The sequence below is a fragment of the Thermobia domestica genome, chromosome 16 (genome assembly GCF_964235325.1).
Source record: "Thermobia domestica chromosome 16, izTheDome1.hap1.1, whole genome shotgun sequence".
Classification (NCBI taxonomy): Eukaryota; Metazoa; Arthropoda; class Insecta; order Zygentoma; family Lepismatidae; genus Thermobia; species Thermobia domestica.
In genome coordinates this window covers 177,950,934-177,973,988 of record NC_137469.1, presented here as the reverse complement: position 1 = coordinate 177,973,988, position 23,055 = coordinate 177,950,934, and the positions used below count along the sequence as shown (strand labels likewise).

The 23,055-nt window shown below is 34.9% G+C and overlaps 1 protein-coding gene across 1 annotated transcript in view; it reads left to right on the top strand.

The window, feature by feature from the left end:
• LOC145672845 (tryptase-like) overlaps positions 1-23,055 on the top strand; it is a 113,461-nt gene that overhangs the window by 85,085 nt on the left and 5,321 nt on the right. The window contains exons 7-8 of the mRNA XM_081741997.1: positions 2,154-2,264; positions 5,405-5,572. Coding sequence (XP_081598123.1) covers positions 2,154-2,264; positions 5,405-5,572 — 279 coding nt within the window. The remainder of the gene's footprint in view (positions 1-2,153; positions 2,265-5,404; positions 5,573-23,055) is intronic.

Here is a 23,055-nt window from a genome sequence, read left to right as displayed (position 1 = left end):
GTCCACCTATCTCAAAAACTATAATAAGGAGATGGCTAATTGAAAGCTTATTATAAAGACATAATGAAGACCTTAGAAACGATGTATAGCATGTAATTTAAACTGAGATAGAACATTATCTAAAGTCAAGTTGTTTAACTAAAATCAATAATAATGATGAATTATATGCATTTGCCACTAATCACCCAGAGAGACTCACGTGAATGTTACGTGCTTGAAATATCTCACATCTGGATTTGGAATCTCCAGACTCGAGTTAGTACGCAACGTGACTTTGACCTGATCATGTGACAGTCTGATCCTTATGGCAAACCGGATAGGTCCTTAGAGCCCTTTACATGTGATGAAAGCACGAGAAGAAGTGAACTACTGTAAATGTGTTTTATACTCCCTTCTTTCATCGGACATAAATTAAGTGACTAACTTACAATTTTTCGTGTTCATTACAATACCTCAAAATAGTTCCTTGCTATCGAAGCCGTATTTATTTTAATTTACTTTGCTTGTTTGCATAATTGTTTATTTCCTTCTTTAATGTCAATTTACTATATGAATTTATGCGTAAATTTTCTGTTGCTATATTTCATTGTTTAATTCTGCTTCAATGATAATGTACTATGAATTTATATCGGTCGATATAATTAAGAATTGTTTTTATATGCCTTCATTGAAATAATCCTTCGATTCTAAGTATTAAGTAATTTATATAATTTTCTTTAATGCAGGTAGATTCTGGCACATTTTGTTAAAATTAACAAACACTCATCTATTATTTGTACTGGAGGTCCTAATCGGATTGTTATATTCTTGAAATGCTTTCGGTAATTAATCCTTTGCCTTTAACAGACAGATACTTATGAAGAGCTTTAGCTTCACAAATAATATGTATTTTTATAATTTATTTTTCTTTCTCTTTCTTCTTTTTTTCATTACAGAAAACAAGATTTTTGAAAAGTCAGTACCAACATGAAAACAATCAAAAATGTTAATATTCACACACGCTTCTTATAACTTAAAATGTCACTTCACTTCACTCTATCTTCTTAATCGGTAACTCATAGGCAAATGGTACCAACTTATACAATTCTGCCTATGTACAAATTATGTTACATTTACAGTTAAAAGTCACAGAGGTTTGCAGTTTTGAATGAAGATGCTTATAACTATCCCAAGCCTTGTCGTGGTTATCTTTATCCAAATTCAACAGTGAGTGTTTTGTTCTAATGTAATATGACTTGAACAATACATTGCACTTCATATTCAGATACGCATACATCTTTCGATGTATAGGAAGAGATATTAAAAAATAGATTTTTCGTTATGTATAGTAAATTCATTAAATCTATATTAAAGAGACTGCCTCACTAAAAATAATACACTGTTTATCATTTTTCTTTTGCTTGTTTATCTATAGGTGAAAGGAGATAATGAAATGAAATTCACCACGATCATTGATAATGTTATTCTACAACAGAAAGTATGAACCTAATGAATTTTCAGTCTTCTATCCATAGAAATTACAGTGTTACCAGAATAACAATTCTCCTAAAATGTAAGTTAAGGCAGCGACTAGAGGAACGAACTCAACTGCATTTGAATACGTATTACGTTCTTCTGGTATCATGCAAACTACTTTTGAACTAACATTATTATTTAATTTTAATATCTGCATGTTAAGACTATTTTGTTTATTACAAACTAAATACAATTAATATTTAAAACGTAGTTCACAAGATGTCAAAACAACATGATACATAATCAAATGCAGTTGAGTTCGTTTCTCTAGTCGCTGCCTTAACTTAGATTTTGGGGGAAGGGTATTAACACCGTAGTGTTATTCTGGCAACACCGTAATTTCTATGGATGACAACACTGAAAATTCTTCAACTTTATTTTTTTCTATTGTAGAATAACATTGTCTATAATTGTGGTAAGTTGCATTTCATTATCTCCTTTCTCTTATAAAGAAACAAGCAAAAGAAAAATGGTAAATGTTGTATTATTTTTAGTATGGCAGGCTCTTAAATCATTATAAGACTCTCTACATCGTTTGGTTACTTAAAAATATATAATCACATATTGAGTCAGAATGAAGCGAGACATGCATGTATATAAGTATGTTAAAATTTGAACATTTATTATCCGTTTTGCAGCTTATTAATCCTCTGAAACTGAGTGATTACATAAGGCCTATTCCCCTTCCTGATAGGAGTTGGTCCGTACCAATCGGAACCAGATGTATTGCAATAGGCTGGGACAAAAGAGTATGTATTATCTTCACTGTAAAAAGTAAATATTTTTTCTTCGATATTTATATTGGATATATTCAGAATATTTGTCAATATTATATGGTATCAAGATACTCTATTAGCTCAGCAATTATTCTTATATTTTTAATAAATATAAATTATTACGTGGAATTTTAAATAAATTTATAGTACAGGGCTATCATAAATGATTCACTCATTTTTGAAAGTGCTATATTTTCAAAAGTATGACGCGCATAAATGTGAAAGATATACGAAAAGAACCAGAAGCTCACCAAGTTTGTACATCCTTTACAAATGTTTGATATGTGCTTGTTTGGCGACACGACACACGTCCAGACGATACTATAGCTCAGTCAATATATTTTGTAGCATAGTCCTGTCAATTGTCTGCACTGCAACAGTCATGCGTACTTTGAGCTCGACTAAGGATTGCGTTAGTGAAGGTATGCAAATAAGGTCCTTAACGTACCCCCACAGGAAGAAGTCGCAGAGCGTTAAATCAGGAGATTTGGGAGGCCAGGTACTTTTCCCTTTACACAAGCAACTAGTGTCCTTGAATTGTCGATACTACCACAAATTGCTTTATTTACATGGCGGTTCTTTTCCATACTCTCGTCTGAAAGCAAAGTTATAACAGAGGAACACCTGGTATATTCAAGTGCACTGTGGTTCGTTTCGTATATCTTTCATGTGTGTGTATGTGTAATACTTTTGAAAATATAGCCTTATCAAAGTGAATGAATCATTTATGTTAACCCTGTACAGAGTATATATACAGTAGATTAACAGCGTAAGGACAAATTTAGGACATGTAATAAACTTTCATAATTAACATATTTGTGTTATAAAGAGACAGAAAACTAGAAAAAAGGTTTTACGAAATTTTGTATGTTCAAATAGAAGTATTGGTTTAATCTGAATGTTCTGTTTAATGGCAGGCTCTTGCATAATAACTGCCCTTACACCTAGTAGGGCCAATGAACCAGCAGAGCTAGTGTGGGGTGACCAGTTACTTTTTCTAGTGGTTTGTAAAGTACATGTAGAAATAAAAATTAAAGAAATTAAATGAAGAGATAGGGGAGCATTTTGATGAGAAATAGCACAGACAGCATTGTTCATGGGTTTGTTATAACAAATATTCGTAAGCAGAATTGAAGATGAAATGAAATCATTTGAGTTTTACGTCACACCATTATGCCGGCTAGGCTACAGGAGACAGTGATGAAGGGAAATCAATGCAATAGTGGAGTGAATAAAGTGAGAGGAAACGGCAGAACCCCGAGAAAACTTACGCTCATCCGCACAATTAATATGTTATCAATAAATTAAACCTTCGACAGTCTAATGGACATGTTAATTACATTCACGTTAATGAAGGAAGATTATATTAATAAATTTGTTAATATGGTTAGTGAGTATGAGCTTCCATGGATTTATAAAAATGACTCCTGATTGATATGGAAGAACTATTGGATTGTTAATAAGCTGTTTGGTATACTAGCATTTGAAACGTTTTAAACATATACGTAGCACGTTCGTCCCACTAATAGGTTGTCCATTAATACCTGTTTCTTTAGCTTTTCAATTTCGTTAGTGTAGCCTATTCATTTGATTTAAAGTTATAGCTATAATTTCGTAAAATTAAGCTTCCCCTGGTAATGTAAATGAAATTGTATTGTATGTCTAACAAGGTACATTCGCGCAATGTCCCCCTCGATATTCGTGTAAAATTGATTCAAATACAAAGTTATCTCCAGCCGATTGTGCATTGTACTAATTTTAGAGTCCCATACTGGTAATTTACATATTTATGAGCCTTCATATATCCGAAATTCAATCATACACTACTATAACGCTCGCACACCTAATTGCTTTTAGTTTCTTTAGATGTAACTGGGCATGAATATGGGCGTATGTAAAACAAATTAGATCAAATACTGCTTCTCTGACACATGTTACCCATCCTAGTTGCCATCTTAAATCCGCCATATTAAATTCAAATTTCGGCTTTTCGAATGGGAATAGTGCAAGTGATACCTCAAATCCATGTCCCGCAAATTTATTGGTATAGTGAGTTTTACAGCATTTTGTATCATTTGCAAGGTATTGCATGTTAAATGCCAGGCACTTCACGAATATTGAACCAAATAGAAAGTTGTGCAGAACCCCGTGTGTATATATAATCTTTTAGGTGATTTATTGTTGACGAAATATTCTCTGAACGTACATACAGACAGACACACAGACGTCGATAGGAAAATGGTAGGTCTTCACCCAAATTTGGTCGTATCTGGATTTACATTAGGCATTTGACCGCAATAGAGTACTTCTTGGTTATAGTATAAACGGAAGTAATAACAATAACTCACAGAAATGTAATAAGATTTTGACACCAATGTTGTAAAGAGTTTGTTTATACCTGTAATATTTTTCCAATTAGAAATTGTTTTGATTTGTCAACATCAAAAACGTAAGCATAAGTGATATTATTCTGCAATGTCTATTCGCGAAGTGCCTGGAGGAATTTAACATGCAATATCTTCGAAACGGTACAAGTTACGATAAAATTCCCTACATCAGTGAATTTCCGAGAAAATAGTACATGAATTTGATGTATTATTTGCACCTATTCCCAGTTGAAAAACCGAAAGTTGCATCCAATATGGCCGACCCAACTGGCGGCTGGGGAGAGCAATTTTATGTCCGAACGTTACAGTAGTGTATCATTGAATTTCGGAAATATGAAAACCTATAAAAATGCAAATTATCGGTATGGATCCCTAAAATTAGGCCCCAGAGAACTTTGCATTTGAAACAATTGTACACAAATCCCGAGAGAAGACTTCGCGAATGTACCTTGTAATTTATTTTATTTCTCTTATTTATTACACATAGTCATTTGTATTCGGTTTAACATGAAATTACTTATTTGTGAATACAAAACAAATATTAATATGCATTATTTGCTTTAAAGTCTTACAACCAAGTAGAAGTTAAGTATTCGAGAGTTTTAAAGAAATTTTAAAAAAACTGTTGGAAATACAACAAAATTTTGCTGTTTATGTATGACGCAACTGAAACTTCAGTTAATTCCTTTAACATTGAAAATATATTAAACTTCATTTCTCACACAGTTTTATCCATCATCACTTGATGTTCCAGTTTGCTTGAGGAAATTTGAAGTTGAAATTGTATCTCCGTCTGTATGCAGAACAGCTTATCCAAACTGGATGCCGTATGTTGCTCCTACAGACATCTGTGTAGAAGCACGTTTTGGACAAAAGTTAACTGAATCATGTAGCGTAAGTATTAATTATCAGGTAGTATAAATCTTAATTGAAAATTTTCTGCATCTACTTCAATAAAACTTTCACCGGTGTCGTTAGTAGAATCTTAAAATTAAATTGACGCTTGTACTTCCTAGAAATTTGACTAACAGGGTAAAGGACTGCAGCAACATGAGTGAAAAATCAAATATAGATACTTTAATTCTGATTAATTCTTTCGATGGATTAACCGTTTCCTTGAAATGAGACAAAAAAGCAATTTAAGTAGGTCCTGGCTTTGAGAAAAGTACTTTTGGGAACTTTGTCGAAACATTTTTAAAATGAAAAAGGAAAAACAGTAAAAAATAATCCTAAACATTGTTTTGAAATAGGGTGCATCTTATTTGTTATTTGACACTACATCCTAAATGAAATTGGATATACCAAGAATATTATGGATCTCATTCAAAAAAACTTTGCTTCAAAACTTTGAAAGAAAAGTGAAATGTCTGGATTCTGTGAAGAGTAGAGAAAAACAACAAATATTTCAAGTTCATTCCAACAAAGAATTCCAGAACTCCAAGAAGATATACGAGGAGGAGTCTGAAAATAAGTTTCTCCAGGCGACTGTGGACAGAGGTGGGGATGCAAGACCAAAAATAGCTAGCATGTGACATTAAAGATCAGATGTACCTTTATTTTTCCACATAAGTACCACGTACATTAAGACATTTGTTATACTGGTTTATAAGCTTCAAAAACCCTTCCAGGAAAAATTCAGCGCTCTGCATACGGAGTTGAGTTGATTTTAGTTTAGCGTCCCTTTCAGCAGTGAGGCTATATGAGACGTGGACCTACTGATTAACGTGGAATCCGAACCACATGAGCTCCCGCCGGGAATCGAACCCGGGTCTCCCACGCCAAAGGCGCGTACACTAACCGCTTAGCCACGAAGGAGCTTCGGCTCTGCATACGGAATAAGCATAGAATTGCTTCTATGACTTAAGCATAGCCTCCACAGCGCCTGCCTCCGAGAGTATTTTTCAAAACCGGAAACAGATGGTAATCACTGGATGAGAGATCAGGACTGTAAAGCGAAAGGACAAGGCCCTCCCACCTACAGCTACTAGGCTCAGACTGAGAGATTCGTCTCCGGTTTTTTTGCACAGGCACTGCGAGGGCGTCATCTGCAGGATCGCCCTACTTGTGTCTGGGTGTGTTGCGCGTGCAACTACTGTCTTGTTTCCCTCTTTCCTGGGAATAAGAGAGAGGAAACTTATATTCGGACTCCCTCTCGTATAATACCATAAAATATTTTGTTTTTATTGATTTTCATTTGGATTATTTGTACAGCAGTTCGTAGAACTATCCACTTGACTACTTTACTTATAAAATACTGCATTATTTAAGTATTGTTTCGAAATATTAAGCATATGTAGATAAATTACAGTAATGTTGTTGTAATATTTTAATAACCACATAGAATAAACTAAAATATAATGTTATCAAACTTTGAGTGGTGACCAGAAGAACACTGAATTCTTCAAAAGGTATTATTCTTACGATATTCATCAAGAAAAGGTAAAGCTTTCCATTACAATTACAGTTGCTCAAAGTAGACAAAATATTCGATACTAGAACAATTCCAACTAGCTTGAAGAGCAATTATATTAAAGAAGAAAATTGAAATTAGAAGAAAAATTCAGGAAATAGGAAGATATTATTAAAAGAAAGGTAGTGGGCGTAGAAGGATATTAATAAAAGAGAATATTAAAGAGGTTACATTAGATAAATGTGTTGAATATTAATTTAAGAAATACACGAAGTTTCTGATTAAGAATAAAAAGTTTTGTCGAATGAGGTGATAAGTAAGTTTAAGGAACAAGTGCATGTTACATATAAAAGAATGATATAGAATAAAGTATTGAAACGAGGTGAATGTGGCGGACATAATGATTAATTATATATATTTGTAACATAAGTTTACTGTTCATGTTAATTAATAAAGGCTGAGAGCCTTGTAATACTTAGAAACTACGCTAGAAAGGAGGATATGTATTATACATTTAGCGTTTCGTTGTCTATGTTTTTGTTAGAGAAACTATACAACATATGAAATATTCCTTACAAAGTTTATATTTATTTATTTATTTATTGAACAAATTCCCAGATACAGCATAATTGTGCCCATTTTACACAGGGAAATATTAACAAGCAGGAAAAAAGAAAAAATATAAAAAGAAATAATAAAAATAAATAATATCAATAACATCAAAAATATCGACAAAGAGTGCACAAGTAATAATATTTGGCCAGCACGCGTTTTATTGCTCTTTCAAACACCGGGTAGCTCGAAAAAATGTCCATCTCAGTAGTTAGATTATTATAATAGTTCGGTACTCGGTGAAGAAGAGACCTCTGATTAATTGTCAACCTAGGGCGTGCAAGATGGAATAGGTGAGTAGTCCGGGATTTTGCGGAAGGGACATGTAAGGATAGTTGTTGAATTAGGGTTTCTGATCTTAGGTTTCCATTAACTATCTTATGAATAAACTTCAAATCAGAGTTATTTCTGCGTACTTCCGGCGTCTGGATATTAAGATATCGCAAAATTTCCCCCTTAGGTAATATTCGAAGTGCGGGAACACGAAAACGTGCTATTGCAATAAAGAAATTGAGAACAGACTCAAGTCTAGAGAGATGTGTAGTTGCGGCCATGACCCATATGGAAGAGCAGTATTCGATATTGGTTGCTATTAGAGTTTTATTGAATGTTGTTAATGATGTCACAGTGCATAGTTCACTGAATCGGTAAAGAAGTTCCAGCATACGCGTTGCTTTCTTAACTATTGAGAAGATGTGATCAGAGAACATGAGTTACGAATTAAAGATGACACCAAGATCATTATGACTAGCAGAATGTGTTATAGGGGAATCGTTAATATGGTATTTGGGGGGAACAGGAGACTTGTTCATAGTAATTGTCATACTGTTGCATTTCATGCTGTTAAGTTTCAAATGCCACATTTCATACCAGACTACAAGATAATTTAAGTCTTCCTGTAGGGCAGTTGTGTCATGGAAAAATGATGTTAAACTAACTAACTCTATGGCCTATTGAACCCGGAGGTTCAATGCCGCGTTCACAAAAGCTCTCCACTGACTTCTATCCTTAGCCAATTGGATCCTGTTTCTACTTTGTATTCCTATTTCTGCGAGATCAACCTTAATATTGTCTTCCCATCTGCGCCTAGGTCTTCCTAATGGTCATTTTCCGATTGATCTTCCAGTCAAGACTTTGAAAGCGTTTCTACTTTCTTCCATTCTAGCTACATGAGCTGCCCACCTAAGCCTCCTAGACTTGACGACCCTAACATTGTTGAGTAAACCGTATACATTATGTAGTTCCTCGTTATTAAGTTTCCGCCATTCCTCATTCCTGTTCCCCTTGGGTCCGAATATTCGTCTCAGGATCTTGTTCTTAAATACATTCAGTCTATGTTCTTCCCTCAGAGTAAGCGACCATGTTTCGCAACCATACAGAACAACAGGCATGGTTATCGTTTTGTATATTTTAAGCTTGGAAACATGATATTTCTCTATATAATTTGCAATCATCAGCAAAAATAAAAGGCCACTAGGATTAGCTGGTAAGTGAGAGTAGAGATCGTCCACATACAGGACAAATAGCAGGGACCCTAGTACGCTTCCCTGAGGCACCCCGAGATCACAGTTTGTGGGTTAGAAGTCGCCCCTGAAAGAACAACTTTTTGTTTACGGCCCTTCAGATAGCTGGTGATTAAAGAGTGAAATTTACCATGAACATTAAACCTATTGGAAAGCTTGTGGAGAAGAAGAATGTGACTGACAGAATCAAAGGCCTTTTAGAGATCAAAATAAATGATATCTAATTTAGTATTGTTATTTATACATTGAACTGCACAGGGAAGAAGAATACTTAGGTTTGTGAGACTTGTGCTTTTCGGTAGAAAGCCGTGCTGAATGTAAGGCAGGGGTGCCCACAAGGGGGGGCTATGACGCAAACTGCGTCATTGAAATTTTAGGGGGGGGGGGTTAAAAATCTATATAAATATGTTTGAGGTGGTATAAAAATTAATCGAAAAGATTTTTTTTCATGGAAGAACACCTATGGATAGACAATTAAGGGGGGTGCGTCATGGACATAAGGGGGGGTGGGCACCACTGTGTAAGGCGAAGTGTAAGTGTAAGGCGAAGTGGATTTGAAAAGCCTGTCTGATTATTTTTTCGCAGATAATAGATATTACAGAAAGAAAAGATATTGGCCTATAGGAGGATACTTGATCTTTAAGTCCTGATTTATATATTGGGGCCACGTGAGCTAGTTTCCAGCTGGTGGTATAATATTCTTCTCTGAAGCATCTATTGAATAGGATGGATAGAGGAACTGAAATAGCTGAAGCAGTTTTGTTAAAATAGAGAGAGCCAATATTGTCTGGCTCAAGAGATCTATGTGGAGAAAGCGACTGCAAGAGACCCGAAACCTCACCTGGGGTAATAGAGAGGTCTGATAAGGTGTTAGTACAAATGGGGCGGAGAGGGGGAAGATGAGTTGTATGGGGAAGGGCGGTAAATGTTTTACAGAAGAAGTTTAATAAAAGGCCGGCCTTTGACCATCACTACCTTCAATATTCTCGTCATGAACTGTTGCTTGTATGCCGGGAGATTTGGATCGAGATTTAATTACAGTCCAAAATAGTTTAGGGTTGCTAACAGTAAAATCATCAATTGAGTCCATGCATTCGAAGTACTCATGTCGCTGTACCTTCTTCGTAAAGCTTATAATTTTAGCGAATTGTTTGTATGTGTAGTCACTTGGATGTAACTTCCATAGATTCCAGGCAACCTTTTTGTTTTTAAGAAGATCACGCAGCTCAATTGTCGAACCAGACTGGAAACTTCTTCGATTTTGATGTTTTTACAGGGACAAAATCCTTTATAGTTGAGTGGACAACAGATGCTGATAGGTCCACCGCCTCGTCGACAGATCCTGCCTCCAACAAACACCAAGGAAGGAGTTCAATAACCCGACAGATGTCACCCCAGGGGGCTTTGTTCCAAAGAAGTTGTCACCTACTTTTAAGGGGCTGGTTTGTAGTACTGGAGGGGAAGAAATTGAATGAAACATCCAAGGAATCGTGATCCGAGGGAAAGAGATTTCTGCATGGAACAATACGAAGAGGTTCTAAGTTAGAGAGAACGTAATCCAGATTGCTATTTTTGCGGATATTATGCATATTGTGCTGACCCAGTCCAAGTCCATGAATAAAATTGTCCATGAAATAATTGTCATTTCCGTCTTTAGCGATGCCATGCTTACTGTCCTGCCACGTGATGGAAAGGTTGAAATCACACAATAGGATGACGTCACCGAGTGACAACGCTTTTAACAGTGAGTCATTTCAAGCTTCTAAGATGTACTGGGGAGTGTTCTTGTGCGGTCCATAGGATCCAATAAGCACAGAGCTACACTTTGGAATAAAAGCTCCCACCCAAATAAGTTCACAATTCCGTTCAAGATCCAATCTTCTCTTGATCTTCCACTTATTATACATACAAATCATCACTCCATCTCCACGAGTTATGCGGTCTTTACGAAAGATGAAGAAATTATTAGAGAAATTAAGTTCACTGTCCTTCACTTCAAAGCCACAATTCATTAAGCCACAATTAAATCACTGCAAAGCAATCCAGTTCCATTATCTCGCCTAGGTTGATTGAACATTCGAGTAATTTGTTCTTAATACTACGAACATTCTGGTAATAAATATTAAAATCACTGGTGGAGTCTGGACCAGATGGACAAGGGTTTATGTGAATATCACCACAAAGCAAGAGAAGACAAAAGAGAATGAGGTACTGTTTATTGTTTTTGAATCATACCTTGTCACACAGTCACTGGTAGTTCCCCTGTCACTTTTAGCAGAAGGTAAGAAAGCACATGGCGGTCTTCTTGGTATGCAAGCAGGAGCAATTTAATGGAAAGATCTTTCACTACACTTCAGTCCTTGTTTCATTGGCAACACTTCACTTGGGAAAGCCACAGCACCAAAGAAACATGACACCAGAGTAAGCACACAAATACCACAAACAACCACCAGAAAAGGTTAAAAAAAAAAAAAAAAAAAAAACAAGAGCACCACTTTACATAGACCTGAAGCCTGCCGCCATCTTGGAACTGTGCTTGGAATTTATTTAGCGAAGTGTGTTGACAGTAATAGTAAGGAGCTATTAAGTATTATTTCTATAGAAGTCAGGAGTAGTGTTTAGTGCAGTGGTTCTCAACCTAATTTCTATCGCGACCCCCATTTTATCACATCCTCTTGCTACAGACCCTCTTATACCTTCTGGTTTGCAATAAGCTTGTGTGTAATTTTTAATATACCTATTGCGGAGATTTCATGATATTCATCTACTTCTATAATAGTAGAATCCATTTCTTGTATATAGTGGATACAGTAGCTTCCTTAAAAGAGAATGGATTAAAACTAAATTTGGTCAGTTCATTCATATTACAAACATCAAATCTCATCCGTCATACTGTTTCAAAATGGAGGCCATTTGAAAATTTTAAAACAACATAACTCCCTTAATTTTGGGTCATATGATAAAAAATAAAGTGATTTCTAATTTTGGTTAAATAAACTTGCGCAAGTGTTAAAAAGGTTATTGAGTACTTTAATTTTCGAGAGGCCACCACTTTGAGTCACCTCGTATTGTGAATTTGATACACTGTTGTTTATGTGTTCACTATCACCAAAAACTGTCATAAACAACTTCACCAAATCCACCCTGAACATTAAAACAGAGACAGCAAATCGCTTATGAGTTGAAAATGACTTGATAATGTGCGTCACGAATATTGAACCGGACATTGCTGCACCAGGCCCGTATCCACGGGGGACGGCCCCCTATATGTTTACTGCCCCCCTAAAATTTTCACGATAGGCTTGCAAATGGAGTATAATATGGTGATAAACTATAATATGGTTGGACCGGCCTCCCCTAACTTCTACCGGCCCCCCCTTCCTACATTTTGGGGCTGGCTACCGGCCCGTGCTGCACTAATCAAATCACAGCATAGTTCAGCTACATCATTAACTTTCAATGTTAATCGTATTTCAATATGCAGACTTTGTTGGATTTCTATTTTTTCTGGTATTTCAATATGCAATTTTTGTTAGTTTCATGTCTACCTCTTTGATTTCAATTGTTTTTAAATAACTCTGCATGTGTTGAAAATGGTTAGGAGACCTATTTTTTTTTTTTTTTTTTTTTTTTAGGAGCATGTATAAAAATAAAAATATGTCTATTAGAGAAAGAATTCAAAATGATATTTTAAAATATTTTCCAGTGTTATATTCTAATTGAAGGGTTGGATGCAAGAAGCAGGCAAGTCCACTTTTAGAAAATTTTCCTGAGCTGTCTGTTTCTTGTTCTAAATTCACGATGAACACTTATGTAGGTACCTTCTTTGCATTGTAACACAGAATACAATCATCGGATAAACATGATTCTTGCATACAATGTAGAGTGATCTTTTCCTACTGAAACATGTAAAAATCTCAAATTCGTTAAAAAGAAAAAAAAAAAAAACTGAACCTACCTGGTTCTTGCATCCAACGCTTCAATTATATTTATCTCTTCCACTTACATTCAAGACTCCCATGAAACCTTTTTGCAACCTCCAGGTTAAGAGACCCTGGTCTAGTGTATAACATGTCCGTGGTTAGTATATATATTTCCTTTGAAGTACCAAGAGGCACAAAGCGAATGATATCATGTACCGAAGACAAGTTAGCCAGAACTAGGAGCTTACATAAACAAAGTGAAACCAATTATTTTCCTGTCGAAAGGTAAACAAATCTTAATTAGTGGTATCAAAAAAGGAAAACAAAAGAATCACTTCCGGTAGGTCCCGGGTTCGAATCTTAATAATGTTCCACATAACCTCGTGAAGTTCGGAATTCAAGATTCACATTAAGATTTCAAATTCAGGCTCAAATGTTGTATGGAAAAGAATGATCTACTGCACTGCGCCAAGGAATTCAACATATTAAAAACAATCTTAACCTAACATGCATAGATAAGGCTTACATGTCAAATTTGTAACACATCACTCATCATACCGTAAAACAACACAAATAATTTACTTTATAACTAACAGAATTATTTAACCAAAATATATATATTTATTTTAATAATGCATCTTTGAATAAATATTTTTTTTGTTTAAAACTGTTGAAATTTTATTTTCACTAACACCAATAAAATAGAACTGGATTTGTAAAATTAATGCTTTTGGTCCTGTAAAAATTCACGAATACAAATATTAGCGGAAAGTCATGCACGAACTCGAAAAATTTACTCGCGCCTGAGAAGAAGTTTTCACGTCCACATTTCATCTTCTTATAGATGGTTGTTTGATGTTAGAGATGTAGAAAGGTAATTAATGGCATATTTCCATAGATTTCTACTATTCGCACAACATTCTTGGGCTGCATTCTAGCGATTTAGTTTCATTTTGTTAACTTTTGATATTCTGTGTTCTTACGCACTTATTATTAACTACAATTATAAAAATCCACTTTATGTTGTCAGGAAAAAAGGAGATTTACATTATAACATTTTGCTCCCTAATTATAACATTTTGCTCCCTTCACTAATTAAATTTTGTTTCACCTTGGTTTCTTACATCTTGGTGATTTTGGGGCTTTACCTGAAGTGAGTCCCCCAGTGTCTATTGCAGTTGAAACGAAGGCTGGCGGAGGAATACATAGCTTTTGCTAAAATTAATCTGATTGGTATGTCGGCGTTATAATTGTTAATAATGTTTGTATTAAGCACACACAAAATAAAAATTATCTTGTTAACTTAAGGGAGGAACTTGAAAGTATCTCCGTCAATTAAACACTAATTATATTTTTCAAAATGAGTACATTAAGAACATACTTTACACTGGCTGTAGCGTCTTACTGGTTGGATGGGTGTGAAGGAGTCGTTGACGCGAAGTTTGACCAAACTTGGAATAAACCTAGTCCAGATCGCTTTCTTGGAAAACAGAGGCTACCAAAATGTTGTAAAAAAGGGGAGAAATAGAGGTGTTTTTTTAAAAACTTGGAATCCTGAATAAAATCCTTCTACCACTATTACAATCACCTTCTAAAAGTGATAGTAAAACCAAAGATTATGAAATTATGAGTTTATGTATTAATCATATAGTTTAGGCGGTATTTATTACTGATCCGTTGCTATGTCCCGAATAATTATGTATTATGTGTAATTTTCTGTCCTATGTAGTATGTGTAATGTGTATACTTCTGTTTTTGGAAGATATAAAACGAAATGTGCCTAGCTGTTTTAGAGCTTAAAATAGAAAATGTTATTGCAATAATAAAGTTAAGAATTATAGTTCTCTTCAGGAATCCTTTTCGGTCACTCTGCTATTTCACATGTTTCATTACAAAGTCTGGAAGGCTCTTGCTCCTATATCTTAGTTGCCTTTTCATTTCTGATCTTGGAACCACCCAACCGATCTCAATCAAATTTTCAACATAGATGAGGTTCGGATCTGGGGTGGTTTTTATCGTATCACTTTGACGGTAGAATTTAGGATTGGGAAGGAGAGGGAGAGATATATATAAAAATAAATATAACTTAATAGCTCTTGAAGAGAGGAGAGGAGAGGGGATATACATATTTATATAAAAATCTTAATAACTCCTGTACCACCCAACCGATCTCGATTAAATTTTCAACATAGATGAGGTTTGGACCTGTGATTATTTTAGCATTTTACTTTGACGGTGCAACCTAGGGGAGGGGGAGATATATGTGGAAAAATAGAAATGAAAGTGACCGTTATTTGTGAATTCATTACTCTTTAACTACCTTCCCAATCTCGATCAAATTTTCAACATAGATGAGGTTCAGATCTGACATGGTTTTTGTCATATCACTTGGCGGTACAACTTAGGAGAAGGAGAGAGACTTTTTAAATGACCGATATTAGTGTCGAATTTATAGTTTTCGGAGTCGCTGAGATGAACAGTGACACCTATGATGCTGATTAAATCCAAATTCAGCACCTCGGGGAGGGGGAAGAAGGAGATATATAAAAATGATCGAAATTACCAATATCAGTGTCGAATCCATAGTTTTGCGGGGTTCCTGACATGAACAATGACAGTGCTGATGCCATGTCCCACAGAGCTCCTTCGTGGATAAGCGGTTAGCGTACGCGCCTTTGGCATGAGAGAACCGAGTTCAATTCTCGGCGAAGCCCATGTGGTCCGAATTCCACGTTAATCAGTAGATTCCATCTCATATAGCCTCGCTGCTGCAAGGGACGTTATACTCAAAATCAACTCAACTCTGCCATGCCCCACAACGTGGGGCGGGAAGGGATGGAATATATACTTAAAAATCATCGAAAATGACCGATATTAGTGCCGAATCCACAGGTTTCGGGGTCGCTAAGATGAACAGTGACACTTCAGATGCCATTTAAATCTAACTTCAGGGACTCGACATGGGAGAGGAGGGGAGGGGGAAGAGAGGGTATCAGTGATTTTATAAATAAATGATTTCAGATTAAAAGCTTTGGAAACAAAAGGAACAAAATTTCTAGTCTTACGGTAAGGAGATTTTATGGAAACAAAACCATTAATAAAGAAACCTCCATGAAGAATATTATCCAAAAAAAAAAAAAAAAAAAAAAAAAAGATATAAAAAATATAACCTATCGGCTAAAGACAAAATATGCAGTTCTTTGGATACATTAGACGAACTCGTATCTTTAGAATATTTGAACTTCCATCGTAAACAGGCTAGAAAGTTATTCTGAATAGACTCATTAGTATTTATAAAATATTTGGCTTCATTGTTCCGCATTCTGAATGCACATTACACATGTAGAAAATTTTGTAAGTATCAAAATTGGAAAAGTTATGACAAAGTCATTTGAACATAGCTAAATTTTTTCTGGTCTTATATGTGATTACTTGTAAATGTTTCTGAAATAATAATGTGTTATCTAATACTATTCCGATATCTTTCATGTACGTTACAAACTCAATTTCTTGATTACCTACTATATATTCATAAGACAAAAGTTCAGTTTTCCTAAAATATAATATAATATTATATATATATATATATATGTTTTGGCAATATTCAAAGGTAGAAAATTGTTGTCTGACCATTTGGCTAATATATTACTGTCTGACTATTTGGCTAATATGAAAGGAGAAGTAAGAACATAGAAAAGAGGAAATAGAAGAATGTTAGATGCATTGAAAAGGAGGAAAAGGTCAGAGATTCAACTAAGTGATGAAGGGGTTGTATACAGAATTAAATGCAAGGAATGTGATATGAGTTATATAGGAGAAACAGGAAAGAGGTTAGAAGAAAGGATTAAAGAGCACAAGGACGAGGGATAGTAATGCAATATATAAACATGTGAAGGAGACAGGACATGAAATAGACTGGGAAGGTGTAGAGGGGCTTGAAAGGGAGAGAAGAAGCATTGTAAGGAAATGGAAAGAAGGAGAATGGATACGAAAGGAAGAAAGCGAGAAACTTATGAACTGGAATAGTGGACTAAATATACATGATGTATGTAGGAAGATATTGGTTAAAGCAGAGAAGAAAGAAGAGATAAAATTAGGTGTACTAAATAGCAGATAGTCAATTATTAAATGTTTGTGTTTCTCAAAAGTGAGAGTTACTCATTCAGAATACACAGGTATGCCATTCTGAAGTGAAAGTTGGATCATTAAAAGTATCATATGTAACTAATTAAAAATTGTCAAAAATAAAAGGACCAATCGGATTGGTTCATAGATATGACCTCTCATTTTATGAAGTATATAAGCTGTAATCTTAGAAATTGCATTTCATAATGTGTGTGATGAAGGCAAAGTGAATTTGCCGAGACTGTAACGCTATTATTTATTAGTTAACATATGCTTTGATCAGAATTTATCTTTTATTGTATGCAAGAAGTTCCAAAGCTAAAATGATTGGTATTCAGATCAATGTTTTCTTCAACATAACTTGATTTTGAATAGTGTTAATTTCATTAATGTTTTAAAAATCATCAACATACACCAAATATTTACAAGTTAGTTTATTACGCAAATTATTTATATTAAGTAAAAACAGCAAGGAACCCGGGTCAGAACCGTGAACTACTCTCCAAATGTCATAAATAGAGGAAGTATAGCTATTATACATAACTTTAAATTTCTCGGTACTCAAATATGAATCTAGTTATTTTACTATGCGATTTGATAGTGTGTACTTGTACAGCTTACGTATTAATAAATTATAAGGCAGTTTATCAAATACTTTCACAAAATCTAAGTAAACAACATCCATTGGACCACCAGATCGAACAGAAAATAAACGTCCATAAAACTTGACAAATTTGTAATTAATAATAATAATAATAATAATAATAATAATAATAATAATAATAATAATAATAATAATAATAATAATAATAATAATAATAATAATAATATTAGAAATAAAGTTAGTACGGATTACAAGCATAATATTTCAACGTTGGTTACATCTTTGTGTGAAACATAATAAAAAAAAAAAAGATTGAAATGAATCTATGCTAATACAAAGGAATATATGTGCATACAATCCAACATTATACACGCGTAAGATTATTGGCGTGACTATTCATTTAAACATATTATTGAAAATTAATATTTTTATGCTTTATTCGTTCAAGTGTATTTACATCATTACCGAAGTAACAAAAGTAATTATATATGTGTAATGTGTAGAGAGTATGAATGTTACCATATACGTATGTGTCTTCGGAATAAATATTTTTGTTTTCTTTTTCTTAAAAATTTATACGTAGTTGAATGTTCCTCAAGACGAACTTGATAACCGTTAGTTGTGCACAAGATGATAAATAAGGAGCATTTGAGTCACTGACGAAACATAAATTGGTGTTTCGAAACGATTGACCAAACAACTACCACGAATTCATTTTGACTTCATTTAGACAAGGATAATATTACGATTGGCTTGTAGTCAATAAATGAATGTAGATTCTCAATAATTTGAGACAAAATTCTGTATTTTTAAGGAATGTTAATGAGAGTGTATATATAATAATGATATAAGTTGAATATACATATACACATAATTGATATAGAGATAAAATTGTATCGCCAAGTGTACGTGTATATGTGTGACATGTTGAAAAAGACTTTGAGTGGTCACCACCTAGAGCAGATGAGTACAAGGAAATACGTGGGTCATTCAGAAAGTTAGTTGCACTCTTTCGTAAATATTCTCTGTCAAAGGCTATTTTGATGAAACTGTAGCAACACTCAGACATGTGGCTGTATCGTGTGACATAACGACTTTCACATTGGAAATGCGCGCAGTGATTCGTTTTTTTTTTTTTTTTTTTTTTTTTTTTTGTGGGCGGAAAAGTGTAACTACATTGAAATTTATGCATGTTGCATGAAGCGTATGGTGAAAATACAATGTCATGTCAAGCTATCGCGAAGTGGTGCAACATGTTTGAGAATGGACGTACAGATATTGAGGATGCTGAGCGCGGTGGAAGACCATCTACTGCGACAAATCCGGAAATCGCTGCTCGCGTGAATGAATGCATTCTTGCAAACAGACGCATAACAATAGACGAGCTTTCAAAGCGACAATTACTCGGATGACGAGGTGAAATCTGAGGACTATGAATGGTTTTTGGGTATTGGACTGGATTTCTTTGCAGAAGGCGCAGGGACACTTGTACCACACCTCGACAAATGCTTAAATAACGGAGGTAATTATGTTGAAAAGTAGATTGTGAATGGAACTTTACGATATAAATAAAGTTATTGTAAAATTTCTGTCCTGTTTTATATTCTTAAGCAATGCAACTAACTTTTGACTGATTCTGAGTAGGTAGAAATGCTTCACTTAAGAGTAAGTGAGAAGATATATATATATATATATATATATATATATATATATATATATACATATATATACAGGGTGGTAGGTAACTCCACCGACAAACTTTCGGAGGCGGTTCCTTATACGAAGTGAAAGAAAAAAAGTTCTAATAAGCATGGGTCGAAAAACGTCTCCTTTCAGAGTTATGAACTACCGAAAATTCGAAATATCACGTTTCAAAACATCCTGGTTTAGAAACTACAGGGCCTATCCCAAGCGGCTTAAGGAATTACACAGAAACTGGTATATGCTCTATCTAAATATCCATGTTTCAGAATTCACCGATACCAGCGAAACGAACGCATCATTAGTACTTAAAGGAGTATCCCTATACTTCAACTTCCTTTTCACAGTTCCTTTCACCGATTCCTGTGTATTTCCTTAAAGCGCTTGGGATAGGTCCTATAGTTTCTAAGTTTGGGAGTTTTAAAAAATGATTTTTCGAATTTTCAATGAATCATAAATCTGAAAGGAGGCATTTTTCGGCCCATGTTTATTAGAACTTTTTTCTTTCATTTCGTATAAGGAATCGCCTCCCAATCCATTCCTATGTAAACAGTCGAGGGACATACAAGATGGCCGACTTCAAGATGGCGGCCATAACAGGCCTACCCTCTAATAGATGTCTACTTTCTCCTGGAGTTTATTCATGTGTTTTCGTTTTCCATCCTTTTACCTGTTTTACAAAACTCTGAAATTATCAGACTTGCAACACATTGTTCTGGCTTATTCTGATCAATAAGGTTTTTGGCCGCTGCGCCCATCTTTATGGACAAGAATTTCAATTTTTGCTTACGCTAATTCTTGATATTACCCACTTCGCTGCCAAGTTTGGTCGACAAAGTCGATTTCTATTTAGCAAGATTTACTTGCTAAATTATAACTCTTAAAATTTACGTTTTTCGATTTACTTTTGTTGAGACTTGTTCTTTGCTTCGATTTTTCCTATAGGTGATATACTATAGATTCTTCACCTTCTGAACATCTATATACAGTTAAATCTGTTGAATTGGGAACTTATCTGTATTGGCTCCTTGCCTAATTTGATCTCACTTTTGTTAACTTGCATTTTCCTTTAACATACTCATCCTTTAACATTTTATAAGTTAATGGCCTGCCCATCTCAAAACTTGACCACCTTCAGGCAACATTAGTCTTCTGCGTTGGACATTTAATTTATTTCTTTATGTTGGGCACCTGAATATCCGACAGTACACGAAATAATCTCAATTTCTTAACAATCCTTGCAGATGTTAGATTTGAAAGGTCAATATACAGAGTGGAAAATGGTCAAAAATTTGTACATCATAGGAAACATTTGCAAAAATCCAAAAAGTAAGGCATTATTAATTGGTTTTCATGTGTGTTGTAGACAAGTCTATGAAGGCATGCTTTTCGTTTCATATTCTTCCCACATTGCAAGACATTTGATAATATATTTTGTTATTTTAAATTATACGTAATATATTTTAATATATGATAATATATAATTTTAAACGTGTTTATTGAACCATAGGTAGAAGCTTTTTGTTTCATCACATATTGGAGGTCTTTATCTTGGGGAGAACTTACAGGCAATATAAAACAAATGTCGAACTATTTATGTTGCGAAGTTAAAGAGAAGAAAAAAATAACAGCACAAGGAGTTGATTGGCCTTCGTAGCAACCAGTCATATGCCCAGTGCACCCTTCCCTATATGGAATCTCTATAAAAAATTTATTTACCGACGAAAATAAAATGAATAAAGAATAAATTACCTTAAAATATTTATCAGATAGCCTTGAGCCTTTGTAAAGTATTGGGCCTTTTGCACAAGAGATTTCGTTAGTGTCCAAGATATCAGGGTACATGAGACCGAGCGGGTCAGACCTACCATTATTTGACAGCTGACAATTGAAGGTAGTGAATATGTAGAATGTGTTGGGATTCTTATAATCAGAAATCAGGTATTGCGCCCTGATGAGTGAACTTTTCATAAAACTGTGCCACTTTTGCAAATTTTCTTTTTACAAAGGCCACAAGATATGTTAACAAAATCAACTGACTAAAGATAGTCCAGTCGCTTTCGTTCTGGAAATTTTGATATCAAAGATATTTCTCTCAGTGGGCGACCAATCACAGCAAGAGTGGATTATATTCTGACAGAATTCAAGCATGACCAACAGGTAAGCAGTCATGAAATCGCCAATTATCAATCCCTATCTATCAACAAGCAGTATCAAACCATTCAAAGAAAGTTGGCTATAAAAGGAAGGTCGACGGGCTTGGTTGCCATGCGATCTAATTCAAAAACATTTACTTGAACGAATTTCTATCTCTATTGAAACGTGGCAAACTCGAGCCAATTCTAAAGTAGTTGATCACAAGTGATGAAGATTGGATAATCTACTACAGCAATGTGCAAAAATTTCGTGGTTGAGGGGAGGAGAAGATTCACAGTTTGTAGAAAAGCCCACACTGATGTCTAGGAAGGTTATGCTGCGAGTTTGGTAGGATTGGAAAGGCAATGTGCATCACGAGCTCCAGGCAGAACGACATATTCGGACCTGTACTATCGATAATTATCGCGACTGTACTTAGCAGTACAACAAAGACGACCGGAACTTGTCAACAGAGAGGATGTCATATACCACACTGACAACGCCAAATCGCAGCCCGCGAGAACGTGTCTGGCAGTTTTCAGTGCATCCACTATATACCCCAGATTTGGCACCATAAGACTAACATTTGTTTCGTCTCTGCAAAACACCATGAATGGTGCTAAGTTAATTTCAAAAGACACATACAGGTTACATTATTTCTTCTACCAGAAACTCCCAAAAATTTTACAGTGGCGGAATTATGCTGTTGCTAAAAAAAAGGTAAATTTGCTTTCATATTTTCTCAACTCACAGTGAGTGGATTCTGAATTTTGATCTCGAAAGACTCAGTATTTCTAAGATAGTCTATTGCATTATTTCCATGGAATAATATACGATACTGTCGACACATTTCGGGTAACTCCTACATCTTTGTTTTCAATAACTTTTCAAGGCACATGTAACGTTTACTAGCCTGTACTGTTGGGTCTGTCTTCTGTAATCAAACATCTAATTGATAAAATACTTTTGGCTGCATTATCTTTATTTCAAAAATAATCTGTTATACTTAGAATTGAAATGAAATCTTTAAGCTTTACGTCTAAGGATTATGCCGGTTAGGCTAAAGGAGACAGTAAATTAGAATTGCATGTGATTATAGGAATAATACGAGAGGTCTATAGGAACAGATCTACATGATACCTTACATCCAGGCCCGTATCCAGAGTGGCCGGGCCCTCTCTGAATTTTTATTGGCCCCCTAAAATTTTCACGGTAGGCTTTCATATGAACTATAATATGGTTGGATCGGGCCCCCTAAATTCTACCGAGTCCATCCTACATTTTTGGGCTGGCTACCGGCCTGCTTACATCCGCAAGAATTGGTATAGTGTCCTCCCAATATC